The 14,638-nt window shown below is 34.7% G+C and overlaps 1 protein-coding gene across 3 annotated transcripts in view; it reads left to right on the forward strand.

Annotated features, from left to right (window-relative positions):
* TDRD3 (tudor domain containing 3) overlaps window positions 1-14,638 on the forward strand; it is a 160,181-nt gene that overhangs the window by 59,265 nt on the left and 86,278 nt on the right. For all 3 annotated transcript variants that reach the window (XR_004232823.1, XM_031958458.1, XM_031958459.1), the window contains one exon: window positions 7,201-7,342. Coding sequence is in view for 2 of the 3 variants with exons in the window: in XM_031958458.1 (XP_031814318.1) it covers window positions 7,201-7,342 (142 nt within the window). In the remaining variant the exon portion in view is untranslated. The remainder of the gene's footprint in view (window positions 1-7,200; window positions 7,343-14,638) is intronic.

The following is a 14,638-nucleotide window of genomic DNA, read 5'->3' on the forward strand; positions in this document are numbered from 1 at the left end:
GGAATGAAGGCAGCATAGAAAGAGCACTGGGAATCTTTAAACATATTTTCAAGTCCTTGTTCTGCCAGGTATGTCACCTTGGTCCGATCATTTCATATTGGGGTCTAGCTTATTCAATCAGTAATTAATAAACATGAAACTTCCATATGCCAGACACTGTGCCAAGTGCTGACCATACAAAAAAAAAGAGACCAAAGACAGTCTTTGCCCTCAAAGAGCTTGCAATGTAAAGACAACAGGCAAACAAATATTTACAAAGCAATATATAGGACAAATAGAAAATAATTAAAAGAAGGAAAGTGCTGGGCTTAAGGGGGCTTAGAAGAGGCCTCTTGTAAAAGGTGGGATTTTAGTTGGGACTTAAAGAAAGCAAGGGAGGTTAGTGGTTGGAGTGGAGGAGGGAGAGTAAACATTTGAGAATCATGGATAAGGAGAAAGTAATGAAATCCTTGAAAGCTGATGATATCACCAAGTGAAGTAGTATAAAAGAAGAGAAGAGGCCCTGGAGAGAATTCTGAGGGATAACTGGTTAAGAGAGCATGATATGTAGAAGGATGCAGCAAAGGAGACAAAGAAAGAATGGTTAGATAGAAGGAAAACCAAGAGAAAGTGGTTTTCAGAAAACCTGGAAGGGAGGGAGCATCAAGAAAGAAAAACAGTGATCAAAAGTGTCCAGGTTTGCAGAGAGATCCAGGAAAGACTAAGAGAAAAACCATTGGATTTGACAACTAAGATTATTAGTAGCTTTGGGAGAACCCTGGAAGGTTAGGGAGGAGGGATGAAAGGTTTGGAAGAGTTGCTATAGAAAAGTATTTTGTTGAGTGGATGAAAGAGGAATAGTGGAATTGTTTATTAGCAGAGGGACCCACTTAAGGTTATGTAATAAAAATTTGAAGTAGACCCAGCCAGAATGGTTGGTTAATTTTTTTCATCTTCCCTTAGCAGTGTGTATGTGGCTCGAAGTGAATGGTGGGAATGATCCAAGTTTGAGGCTTGGCTAGGCATAATTGGCAAGATGATAGTGGAGTTTACGAAGAATTTCACTAAGATGAGGAGAAAAGAAAAGAGTGGCTAGTGCAGAGTACATAGTCTTGGAGAGAATTGAGGAATCCTGGTAAGGTTAGATAGAGGAAAAGATGAAATTGATTGGATAAAGCAATTTTACAATTCTTGGACATAAAGGCTTCCATTGTGAATGCTGGTAAAATCAATATGTCTCAAGTGGAATGAAAGATTATATCATAAGAGAAGAATAGTTTAAGGAACTGAGTACTTGGGGTATTTGAGGGAGAATCCATATGTACATTGAATTCTATTGGATTATGATGGAAGTTATTGAGAGAAAAATTGTATTGAACTCATTGAAAAAGAAATGAGAGTTACCTTGGAGTCTGTAGAGATCTATTATGATTTTGATTAGATGATGCATATGAATAACATGAAACTCAAAGAGAAGTTACTGAATAATTGAAGAAAGGGCTAGAAGTGGCAATTTGGAGCAAGAAGTGTTAAAGCTCACACACAATGACCAATGAGCAAAAGAATGTTGGTGAAGATACAGTCAATACTAGAAAGGATGGCGAGTCATTTTGTGAGCAGGAGACAGTCAGGTTTTTTAAGAGCTGGGGGGAAAAAGATGGCAGAGGAGTACATTTGATATGAAGCAGTTTGTTGCCTATGGAACATGTATTTCAGAGAGTATAAATGAAGGGCTGAGTAGAATTAGTATGAAACTTAGGGATGGGGGGGTGGGGGCATGGAATGAGCAACTGGGTCATAGGGGGTGTGGAATGAGGGTTGTATGATGATTTATAAGAGTTTAGAGTTATTATGATGTGATGGGTATGATATGAGGTTATTAAATTTTTGAGTGGAGGGCATTACTCCTAGATCTTCAAAGAACAGATATAGCAGGAGCCAGGAGATCTGTGGTAGAAGGGAATATTGTTCTTTGAACTAAACATTCTCCATATCCCACTTGAGAGATTGTGCTGGTGGCAGGAGGTAGCAGATACTTTATGGGTGCTACAGATGAAAGTGGTTGCTTTCAGGCATATGGAAGAGGCCCAATCTGATTGCTCAAACTGCAGCCTTTCCTCAAGGAACATGCTGAGGCTAGCTGAAGAGGGGAGGAAGAGAGCATCAAAAATCTTACGTGTAAGGACTTGTCATCTGAGCAGACTGGCAGTGAGGTGGTAGTAGAAAGTAGAAAGACTATGGGGTCTTTTTACTCTGTTTATCTTTAACATTCTCTGTTTCCATATACCTAGTATGCTTTTTTCAAGATTGAAAAAATCCTTTTTGATCTAGCATATTTTCATAGATGATAATATATTTAGTTTCTGGCTTGTGAGATTTTTAAAATGATTATAAACTCAGAGATTATTTTTGTTTCCTTTTCCCATCTTCTTAGCTAGAGACATCTGTAATCAAGTTAGTTTGGAACCGAGCAGCGTATAGGGAAGATAGTTCCTTCATGAGCATATGTTTCCTTTTGGCCATCCCTGTAACCCATCTTTAGAGAGCTGTTTTCCATCTTACTCAGTGGTGTCTAATTGTCTTTTAAGCTGATGGGCGATACCCTAGAACTCAGACTAGTTACTCTCTGCATTCCCTGATAAGACAGGGCTATCATCTTTATCTCTGGGAAGGAAAGCTCTTTACATAGGTTTCCTAACACCTCAAAACTGTTCAGGTATAAGAATTTCTTCTATAGTATCCTCAACAAATCTCTCCACATCTTGAAGAAGCCAGTTCCACTTTTGAATAGATCTTATTTTAGAAAATTTATTCCTATTTCAGCTTCCATATATTACCACTATTTCTCTGCCTTTGCAATAAGTAGAACAATTGGCTCTTAAATTAATTCTATTAAATTCAGGTTTGGTTGATAGAAAGTCCTGAAAATATGCAATTTTTGATGAATATCCATTTTTTCTTATTTGGTATGATACATACTTTTTCTGGGTATAATATTTTTGGCTGCAGGCCTAGTTCTTTTGATGGTAGATATGATTCTATGACTTGTGGTCTTTTATTGTGGTTTCTGATAAGTCCTGTAAAATTCTAATTGTAACTCCAGCATATTTGAATTTTTTTCCTTGTTTCTTGCAAAATTTTCTCTTTGATCTGGGAGTTTCAAAATATTCAATAATATATCTATATGTTTCCCATGAAGGAGCTCTTTGAGATGGTAATCGATGGATCTTTACCATTTCTACTTTCCCCTCATATTCTGTCATTCCAGGACAATTTTCTTATATTATTTCTTGCATTATTGGGTCAAGGTTCTTTTTTTCTGGGTCACAACTTTCAGGTAGTGTAATTATTCTTATATTTTCTTTTCTTGATCTTTTCTCCAGATTTGTCTTTTCTTATGTTTCACATTTCACATTCTATTCTATTCTCTCTCTCTTTATAATCTGTTTTGTTATTTCTTGGTCTCTCATAGCTTCACTGATTTCTCCTTGCCCAATTCAGAGAGTTGTTTTCCTTGTTGAGACTATCTCTTTTTTCTAGTTGGTTAATTTTTTTTTTCATAATCTTCTTATTCTTGGATTTTTTTTTTTTGTTTTAGTTTTTTCTTGATGCTTTTCATTTGATTTTTAAATTCTTTTTTGAGTTCTTCTATAAATTCTTTTACCTTACTCCTTGAGATAGAAGGCTGTTTTTTGTTTTTTTGCTTTTTGATTTTTTTTAGTCAATATACTCCTCTGAAGATGAACCCTGGTCTTCTTAATTTCCATAAGTTCCCATAATAAGTTTGGTTCTTTCTTCTTGGCCAGTTTTTTTTTTTTTTTTTTTTTTTAAATTCCCCAACAAGAGGTATTAGTGTAGGCATCTCTAATCCTGGGTTGGATGGTTCCTTTGCCTTCCCTTCATATCTCCCCTCTGACCTGGAACCCCAAACCAAGAGCTCCCCCCTCCAGCAAGTATCTGCAGCCAGCAGCATCCCTGCCCCACTCCTGCACTCACCAGATGCTGGTTCCTTTTCGCCCAGGGCTACTTAGCACAGCTGGATCCAGCATTCCCAGTCAGCCAAAGTTCACTCAGTCCTCCCCAAATCGACCTTAAATGCTGTTTAGATGGTGAAAGTTTCTGTGATTTCTGCTGAGGCTTTAGCCATACCCTTGATGTTTCTGTGGAGCTAGCCCAGAGGTGTTTGCACTTCACTAAGGCTAATTCCCTTCCACCCCCCAAATCTTTCTTCAGATCTTCTAGTGCTGTGCCCAGAGGACCCCTGTTCCGCCCCAAATCTTGATTTTTCACCAATCTGTGTTCTCTTTGAGGCACATATTTGTTCTATTTGTGGGTGAAATTTAGAGAGCTTGACATTTACCAACCTATTTTGCCATCTTCTCACATGCCTCCCCTCCCTATGATTGCTGCATAAATAAGTGTTATTTTTTATTAGCTCCATAGTTTACTGAGAAAACGGAGACTCTTTAACTGTGATCTCCTTTATGCCTTCATTTCCTTTCCTCTCACATATTTTGTTCTTCACTCCTCAATTGATTATTCTTTCTTCAAAATTACCAGTTATCTCTGAGTTATCAAATCTGATAGTCTTTCTCCGACCTTATTCCTCTCAATTTTTCCAAATGTATTATGTTGGATGCTATCTGGCCAGTGGTGGTAAACTCAAATAAAAGTAGAATACCACGATTGTCATCGTAATTACTCAGAATCTTCTTTTCTGGGCTCTACTTACTTCACTCTGTATCAGTTCATGCTTTTCTGTATTCATCACATAGATAATTTCTTACAGCACAGTAATATTCCATTATGTGGAATATTAATATCAATTATTAATAATTAATTATTAACAATAATTAATTAATATTATATATTAATGCCACAGCTTGCCTCATATTTTAGTGAAAATATGGAGGCCGTTTGCTGAGTTTTCTCTCTCTTCTCCTCATCTCACATCAGTCATGTGCAATTGTTTCCTTCAGTCTTGTGGGCAAACCTTTCTCCTCATCATCCTTATTCTGTCACTTATCTTCAATCTCTGTCTACAGTTTACTTCCCTTCTCTTTACAAAAATGCTCATATCTTTACATCCTTAAAAATCCCCTTTTGAACCAGACAACTTCCCCACACTTGTTATTGCTAACCATCTCTGTCCTCTCTTTTGCGTGTCACCTCTTGGAGAGCCATTTTGTAATTAATGGCTGCACTTCCTTCTCTTTTATTCCCCCTTTAACTGTCTACAATATGATTTCCAACCTCATCATTGAACTGTCCTGTCCTGAAAGTTATCAGTGATCCCTTAGTTACCAGGCTAATGACCTTAATCTTCTTTCTTTTTGATCTCTCTTCAGCTTTTGGCATTGTCAGTCCCCTCTTCTTGATAGTTTGTTCTTTTCAGTTTTTGTTATACTACTCTGTCTTGGATCTCCTCATTCTTGTAACTCTCTTTTGCTGAATCTTCAGACAGTGTCTGCTCATTTTGGGTATCTAGATCTCAAAGCTTCATTTCAGGCCCTCTTATCTTCTCCTTTTCAACCATTTCACTTGGTGATCCCATAAACTTCAATACTTTAGTTAACATTTCTGTGCTGATGATTCAATATCCAGCCCTTACTTAATTATAGCTAACATTTATAGAGAGCCTATTTACTATAGAGAGCAAAGCATTATGCTAAGCTCTTTATAAACATCTCATTTTATTCTCACAACAATTTTGGGAGATAGGTACTGATATTATGTCCATTTTACAGTTTAGGAAACTGAGACAAACAGGGTTAAGTGACTTTCTCAGGGTCACACACTTGAGACCAGATTTAAACTCAGGAAGATGAGTCTTCCTAACTTTAGGCCCAGCACTTTACCCACTGTTTCACCTAGCTGCCCCATATATTTTATGTACACTTTGTTGTTTTCTTCTAAAGAACTGAGCTCCTTGAAGGCAATGATTATTTTATTTTTGTCTTTGTATTCCAGTCACTGGTAATATGGCTTTACACTAACTTCTTTTTAATTGAAGCTTTTTACTCTTCAAAACATATGCATGGAAAATTCTTTAACATTAGCCTTTGTAAAACCTTGTGTTCCAATTTTTCCTCCCTTCCCCCATGCCCTGCCCAGATGGTAAATAGTCCAATATATGGTAAACATGGAAGAAATATATATTAAATCCAGTATATGCATACATATTTATATAATTTTGCCTCCCAAGAAAAATCAAATCAAATCAGAAAAAGAGAAGCAAAATAAAATGCAAGCAAACAGCAGCAAAAAGAGTGAAAATGTTATGTTGTGAACCACATTCAATTTCCACAGTCCTCTCTCTGGGTGCAGATGGTTCTTTATCGCTGCACAAGTGGAACTGGTTTGAATCATTTCATTATTGAAGAGAGCCACGTCCATCAGAATTGAACATCGTTTAATTTTGTTATTGCCTTGTACAATGATCTGGTTCTGCTCATTTCACTTAGAATCAGTTCATGTAAGTCTCTCCAGGCTTCTCTGAAATCATCCTGTTGCTTGTTTCTTACAGAACAATAATATTCCATAACATTCATATACCATAATTTATTCAGCCATTCTCCAATTGATGGGCTTGCCCATCAGTTGCCCAGTTTTTTGCCACTACAAAAAGGGCTGCCATAAACATTTTTGCACATGTGGATCCCTTTAACTTCTTTAAGATCTCTTTGGGATATAAGCCCAGTAGTAACACTGCTGGATCAAAAGGTATGCACAGTTTGATAACTTTTTGAGCATAGTTCCAAATTGCTCTCTAGAATGCTTGAATCTGTTCACAGTTCCACCAACAATGTATTGGTGTCCTAGTTTTCCCACATCCCCTCAAACATTCGTCATTATTTTTTACATCTTTTTAGCCAATGTGAGAGATGTATAGTGGTATCTCAGAGTTGTCTTAATTTGTATTTCTCTGATCAGTAATGATTTGGATCACCTTTTCATGTGACTAGAAATAGTTTCATCTGAAAATTGTCTGTTCATATTCTTTGACCATTTATCATTTTGCAGATGGCTTAAATTCTTATAAATTTGAATCAATTGTTTATATATTTTAGAAATGAGGCCTTCAGAACCTTTGAATGTAAATGTTTTCCCAGTTTATTTCTTCCTTTTTAATATTACACTGATTAACTTTTATAGAACTTGATGTTCAAAGTATGAGACAGAATTTTCAAAATAATATATTGTGTTTGTTTCTCATTTTAGTCTGAACACGCCACCTGGAACCAAAGTTAAACTCTCGGGTATTATTGATATAAAAAATGGATTCCTGCTTTTGAATGACTCAAACACTGTAGTCCTTGGAGGTGAAGTAGAACATCTTATTGAAAAATGGGAGTTACAGAGGGTAAGTATCTGCTGTAGGACACTTTATGTTCTTAATGCAGATTGAGAAAAGTGTTTCATAGGATATATGAAATAGAACCCAAGTATATTATCCACATGGGACACATTTCTAATGTTGCTCTCATTAGTCTTTATCTAAGAATGTTCTTCTCTGTTAAAGATTAATAGTTCACAGGCGAATAGTTTCTTTGCACTATAGATGAACAGAAATAACATTGGACTGATCAAAAACTATATCTTCCTTTCCTTTCCTGTCCTGTCCTGTCCTGTCCTGTCCTTCCTTTCCCAATAAATTCTCGGTATTGGGTCATCTCATGTGTGGAATTATTATTGTGGAATATGTTACTGATAATTATTATTACATAATTGTCCTATGTGGTTGTTGATGGTATGGGAATATATTGATAATTTTGTATTTTTATGTACTTTTTCTTATTTTTACTTGAAATATTCAAGGGAAAGAGGTAGCTAAAACTATGCCAGTGGGAAATAACTGAAACACAAGGCTTATATTTATAAAATAGGAAGTGGTCAGATACCTAGTTGAAGACTGTGGAAAGGGGCCCACTTTATTTTGATACTTTATCTTAGCTATAAAACAGAAATTAGAGGTGAGACTGTTGGACAGTACAAGAGAGATCAGGTTTGTCAGGAGAAGGAGTCATGAGTAGAAGAGATTCAAGAATGCCTCTCCTATTGAGGAGACAATTTTATCAAAGTTTGAATCAAAGCAAAAGATCCTTCCTACAAAATGTCTTGTCTTTTAGAGTAATAGTCAAAACGAAAATGGAATCTAGAATATAAGAAGTTTCCAATAGGACCAACTCAGAAGTATTGCATTGTTTTGTGCAGGGGACAGACAGGGTAAAACTTGGAATAGCTTTGGCCACTGGATTGAAGATGAAGTATACAAGACGACAGAATTGGAGAACAATAGGAGAAAATTCCTTGGCTAAGGCCAAATTGGGGGAGGAAATAGATTGGCTGAAAGTTCTTAAGAAATCAGATTGCTGAAGTCTCTTCTAGATTCTCTACCAGTTTTATGTTTTCATAAAATCAATATATTTCTGTTCTTTCCTATAGAGCTGTATATTGGGAATGGCATGCTCTTGTTAGTAACCAAACTGTGATATCACTATTACAATTTTATTCTCCTACTAAAACTTTTAGCTCATGTCATCCTTTGGCACTCTTAAAAATTTGCCAATTACTTCTAATTTTGAATTTCTAATTTTGAAGCTTCTAATTACTTAGAGTAAAATCAACCAACTTCAGTTTACTCTGGTCTCAAAATGATGAGAATCTGCTTATGAATATATTGATACCCTTTTCTTTTGCAAAAGAAGTTCCTTATTGAGAATGAATTAGGTTTCTACCTCCAGGTACTGAGATTAAATTTAGAGATTGTAAAGTAAATTTTTACATGCAATATAAATACACATGGAACTGTTACCTTATTGGAGCTTTTAGATCCTTTACAATTAGGTCCTGACGGGACATGGCTTTTCCAGGGCTCCCCATATATCCTTAGTAGACAGAAACTAGAGTTGTAAGCTTGGGCAAACCACTTCTGATCTTCATTTTTCTCTGTAGAATTACAGGGATTGGACGAGATAATTTCATTAGTAAGGTTTTAGAGCCAGAACTGAACTTCCTAATTTCTAACTTTTAAATTATTTCTATTTATGAATCTCCTGAATGAATCCTTATGAATCTCCCTTTTCCCTCACTCTCCAGTTACCTTTTCTACTATCCTTTATCTTTTGAGGAATTATCTGGTTTACTTGAAGCCACAAGTACTATTTCTTTTCTTCTACAAGATTTGAATTTGAATTACTTAAATTTTGCTAGCAAAATCTCAATTTTTTTATAGCTTCTTAACTTTCTTCAATTCAGTTTCTGTCTTGCCCCTGGTAATACTGTTCTTTTATCTTCATTCACTTTCTTTCTACCCCTTTTTAGTACTTATATGCCTCAATTCCTATCCTGGTATCCCCTTTGAAAATCTATTCTCACATTAACTTCTCATCTAAAACTTCTTCCTCTAGTAATTTCTTCTTTTTTTGTGCTGATGGCATTTTGGTTCCTTTTGACATATACTATTTTTCTTTTTAGCATAGGATACTACTCTCATACTTTCTGACATATTGTACCAGAAGGAAGAAGGGGCATATTTGTTCCCTTTGCTACTTGATGCCATCTGTGTATATTTATATGTTGATATCTCCTCCAATATCCTAGCCTCAAATTTCATCAACCTTCTGAATTCCCATGGCATTTATCTTTATTCTTTTAGCTACCCTCTTAAATTTTAGCATCATCACTTAAAACAGTGCTATCTCTCTGTTTCTGAACTTTGAAAATTCATTTTTCTGATCCTAGCTTTTTATTTTTTCATTTCTCCTTTAAAAAAAATACACACATACACACACACACACACACACACACACACATACACACAGATTTCCTCTAACTATATATAGAAGCAATTTTTAACATTTAAAAAAAAAAATTTGAGTTCTAAATCCTCTTTCTCTTTTCCTTGCCTTCACCCTTCCATTGAGAAAAAGAGCAGTTTGATATAGATTATAGACATGCAGATATGCATATGATATATATAGCCATATTAATCATGTTGTAAAAGAAAACAGAGACTAAAAAAACCTCAGAAAAAAATAAAGAAAAAATATTCCGATCTGCAATTAAACTTTATAATTTCTTTTTCTGGGGATTAATAGCATTTTTCATCAAAAGCCCTACAGAATTTTTTTGGATCATCATATTGCTGAAAATAACTATGACATTTACAGCTATTCATTGTACAGTATTGATCTTACTTTATAAACTCTTCCGCTTTTGCTCAGTTTACTTTGCATCAGTTCCAGGTTTTTCTGAGGGCATTGTACTCTTCTTTCTTATGCTAGCACAGTAGTATTCCATCACAAATTTACCATAACTCGTTAGTCATTTGCTAATTGATGGGCATCTCCTGAATTTCCAATTCTTTGCCACCACTAAAAGAATAGCTATAAATATTTTTGTATATATATAGGTCCTTTTCTTTTTCCTTTTTAAAAAAAATTTTAATCTCTGGAATACACACCTAGTTTGGGTCAAAAGGTATAGTCCTTTGGACATAGTTCCAAATTGTTCTTCAGAATGATTGAATCAATTCAACTCAATCAATAGGTCATTAGTATCTCAGTATCCTTACATTATCTCCAACATTTATTATTCTTTTCAATTATATTAGCCAATCTGATAGGCAAGGGATGGTGTTCAGTTTTAATCTGCATTTTTCTAATCTGTTGAGAATTAGAATATTATTTCATTCGACTATTGATGGCTTTGATTACTTTGTCTAAAAATTGCATGTTTGTATTCTTTCACCATTTATCAATTGGGGAATGACTCTTAATTTTGCAAAATTTGACTCTATATATTTGAGAAATGATGCCTTTATCAGAAATACTTACTGTAATTTTTTTTAATACTTATTACTAATTGTCCATTTCTCTCTATCCTGTTTTTTATTTATCCTACTCTCTCTCTCTCCCTCCTTCTCTCTCTCTCTCTCTCTCTCTCTCTCTCTCTCTCTCTCTCTCTCTCTCTCTCTCTTACACACAGACACACACACTCACACTCATCCTTCCCCTCCTTTCACCCAGTTCATTCTCAAAAGTTTTGCTTTTGACTACTGCCTCCCCAAATCTGCCCTATCTACTTTTTGTCAGCCTATCCTTCCTTTCTACTCTTATTTTCCTGTAGGGGGAGATAAATTTCTTTACTCAAATGAGTGTGTAAGTTATTCTCTCTTTGAGCCACTTCTGATGAGAGTAAGGTTTAAAGACTTCCCACTATTTTCTCTTATCTTTCTTTCCATTGTAAAATCTTGTTTTGTTTTGTTTTTTTAGCTTTTATGTGAGATACTTTACCTCATTCTACCTTTCTTTTCCCCTTCCTCTCAGTCCCTTCCTTTCAGTACACTCCTCTTTCTCACTTTTTAATTTTATCGTTTTTAGAAATTATCCCATACCCTTTGTTTATGTATATTCCTTCTAACAGTGCCATTAATGAAAATATTCTTAGGAATTACAAGTATCTTCCCATGTAATAGTGTAAACGACTTAATCTTACTGAATTCCTTATGATTTTTCATTCCTGTTTATCTTTTTATGCTTCTTTTAAGTTTTGTATTTGAAATTCAAATTTTCTTATCCACTCTTGTCTTTTTCATCAGGAATGCTTGAATGTCCTGTTTCAGTGAATATCCATTTTTATCCCCTAGTGTCCATTTTTGTCTGCTGATGGGGTTTTGCTCAGTTTTGGGGGCAGGTAATTCTTGTTAATAATTCTAATTCCTTTGCTCTCAGGAATACCATATTCCATGTCCTCTAGTCCTTTAGTGTAGAAGTGCTAAATTTTATGTTATCCTTAATTTGACTCCATGATACTTGAACTGTTTCTGGCTACTTGCAATGTTTTCCTCTTGACCTGGGAACTCAGGAATTTGGCTATAATCATGAAGTGACTGGCTATGTTTTTCAATTTCTATTTTACCCTGTGGTTCTATTATGACATCTCTCTCCCTCTTTCACTCCTTCCCTTGTCTCCACTCCCTTTCTGCCCCTCGCTTCCTTCCATGGCTTTTAGGCCATGTCATAATTCTTAAATGATCTTTCCTTCTTGATGAGTCATTAGCTTCCAGCTGTCTACTTCTAGTTTTTAAGATATTATTTTCTTAAATCCTTCATTTGGCCAATTGTATTTTTGAGGAATTTTGCTTTTTAAGACTATTGTAGTTTTTTTTTTTTTTTTTGCACTTTTTACCATTTAGTCTGTTATATTTTGAAAGGTGTTATTTTCTTCAGTATTTTTTGTGCTTCCTTTACAAAGCTGTTTATTCTTTTTTCATGATTTTCTTTTATCAGTATCACTTTCCCCCCAGTTTTTCCTCTATATTTCTCTCTCTCTCTCTCTGTCTCTCTCTCTCTCTCTGTCTCTCTCTCTCTCTCATTTATTTATTTATTGCTGAAGCAATTGGGGTTAAGTGACTTGCTCATATCACATAGTCAGGAAGTGTTAAGTGTCTGAGGCCAGATTTGAACTCGGGTCCTTCTAACTTCAGGGCTGATGCTCTATCCACTACACCAACTAGGTGCCCCTTTTAATTGGTTTTAAAAACCTTTTTTTGAGATCTTCTAGGAATTCTTTTTTGAGCCCAAGAGCAATTCATATTTGTCTTTGAGGCTTTGGATATAACAGTTTTGACTTTGTTATTTTATTTAGAATTTGTATCTTGATCTTCCATGTTGCCATTGTAACTTTCTCTGGTTCTGATCTCTTTTTTCATTGATTGCTCATTTTTCCAACCCACCTCTTAACTTTTAGCTTCATGTTAAAGTTAAGCTCTGTTTCTGGGATAAAGATGGCACTGCCCCAAGCTTCAAATTTTTTGTGTAGCTGTGTACAGAGCTAGTTCTGGGGGTATATAAGCTTTCAGTTCTTCCAAGATGGTATGATCTAAGGTGAGGTATATTTACTATTCTCCTTGTCTGTGCTTTGGTCTATGAGGGACAATGACAAGTACTCTTTTTTTTTTTTTGCCGTGGAAATAATGACCAGGGCCCTGTTCTTCTGCAGCCACAAATTCTGGTGGTTTCCTTCTTTTAATCATATAAAATCATGCAACAAACACATACACTATTCATATTTTAGTACAAAGGTCAAAGCTCATTAACAATATATTGAGTTTCCAATTTATGTGGAATGCCTTTAAGTGCTAAGAATGTTGTAATAACAATAGGTTTTGCAAGTTAGATATTATCCTCTTCAAATTATGGGGGGGGGGGGGAGAATGGAGATTGTGAAATAATCATAAAACAATAAGAAATAGTGGAAATGAAAAATAAATTTTCTGTAGAAAACTTGGCATCAGAAAGAACCAAGATCATTACCACTCTTTAATTTTGTTTATTCTTAAATAGTGGCTAACTTTTTTTTTTTAATTGTGTTAATTCAGTTATCCCTTAGGAATTATAAAAATAATCCAACAATGGCAAACCTTAGGAATAGTTTGGAACTTGAAGTAGTGAATCCAGGGAGGAAGAAAAAAGATAGTGTGAGATGAATAAAGGTGTACTACATAGAATGAGGAGAGGTTGATAAGAGGAATAGTTAAAAGTTTGAGTGTAAAAAATGGGTCAAACATGTCTAGTATGTTCTATCAATTAATACTGCCCCAATGGAGGTGAAAAAAAATTATCATAGAAACATTTTTAAAATATGTAGAAGAAAGCTGTAAGTAAGTTCACAAGAGGGTACAAATAGGATGGTATTGTTTTTAATGTGTTAAATTTAACATATACTTTTTAAAAAAGCAAACTATGTAATAGTGATTTCTAGATTCATAGAATTAAAATAAATGTTTTTTTCCTGTTTGTATATGGAGATAATTGTGTTCATTGATTTTTTTTTTTTTTGTGAAGTTCATCATAAAAGGAAATTTGAAAAAAAAAATATTGCTTCTCTTGAAGTTTCACAGAAATCACAGAATATCAAAGTTGGGAGGAACACTAAAGATTAAGAGTTCTTAACCTGAGATCCATTAAAAATATTTTGATAAGTATATCTCAGTATAATTGATGCTTTTATTATTTTAATTTTATATATTCTATTTTATGGACTTAAAATGTCATTTTGAGAAAGAGTCCATAAATACCAGACCATCTAAGGGAATCAATGATACAAAATATCTTGACCTAGTCCATAAGAATTCCTTCTACAAAATTCCCAACATTCCCTTTACTTGAAGATATATAATGACCTCTGGAGATGATGCATTCTGCATTTAGTTAGCTCTAATTGTTAGGAAGATTTCCCTCACGTAAAGCCCAAATTTGCCTATCTAACTTTGATCTGCTTCTGTAATCTGGACCCAAGCTAAATAAACCAATTTCTCTTTTACAAAATAGGCTTTCAAATACTTGAAGATTACTATTGTTGTACCCCTCTAAAATTTTTTTCTTTGTCAGGTACTGGGTAAAAAGTTATAGCGAGGCAGATTTCAAGATAATGTGAGGGGGGAAAAAAAAAACTTTGTAAGAATTGAACCTGACACATTGAATTAAATTGTCTCAGGAAGTAATGAGCTTTTATCATTTTCTATCCTCTTTAAGAGGAGCTTGATGTCCTTCTTTTGAAGAGATAATAAAGTAGATACCTGTTCAGGAACAAGTTGGACTCTGAGGTAAAAGCTTTGATATTCTGTGATGGTGAAAAAATCAACAGTAAATAT

Source organism: Sarcophilus harrisii, chromosome 3, assembly GCF_902635505.1.
Source record: "Sarcophilus harrisii chromosome 3, mSarHar1.11, whole genome shotgun sequence".
In the NCBI taxonomy this organism is placed as follows: domain Eukaryota; kingdom Metazoa; phylum Chordata; class Mammalia; order Dasyuromorphia; family Dasyuridae; genus Sarcophilus; species Sarcophilus harrisii.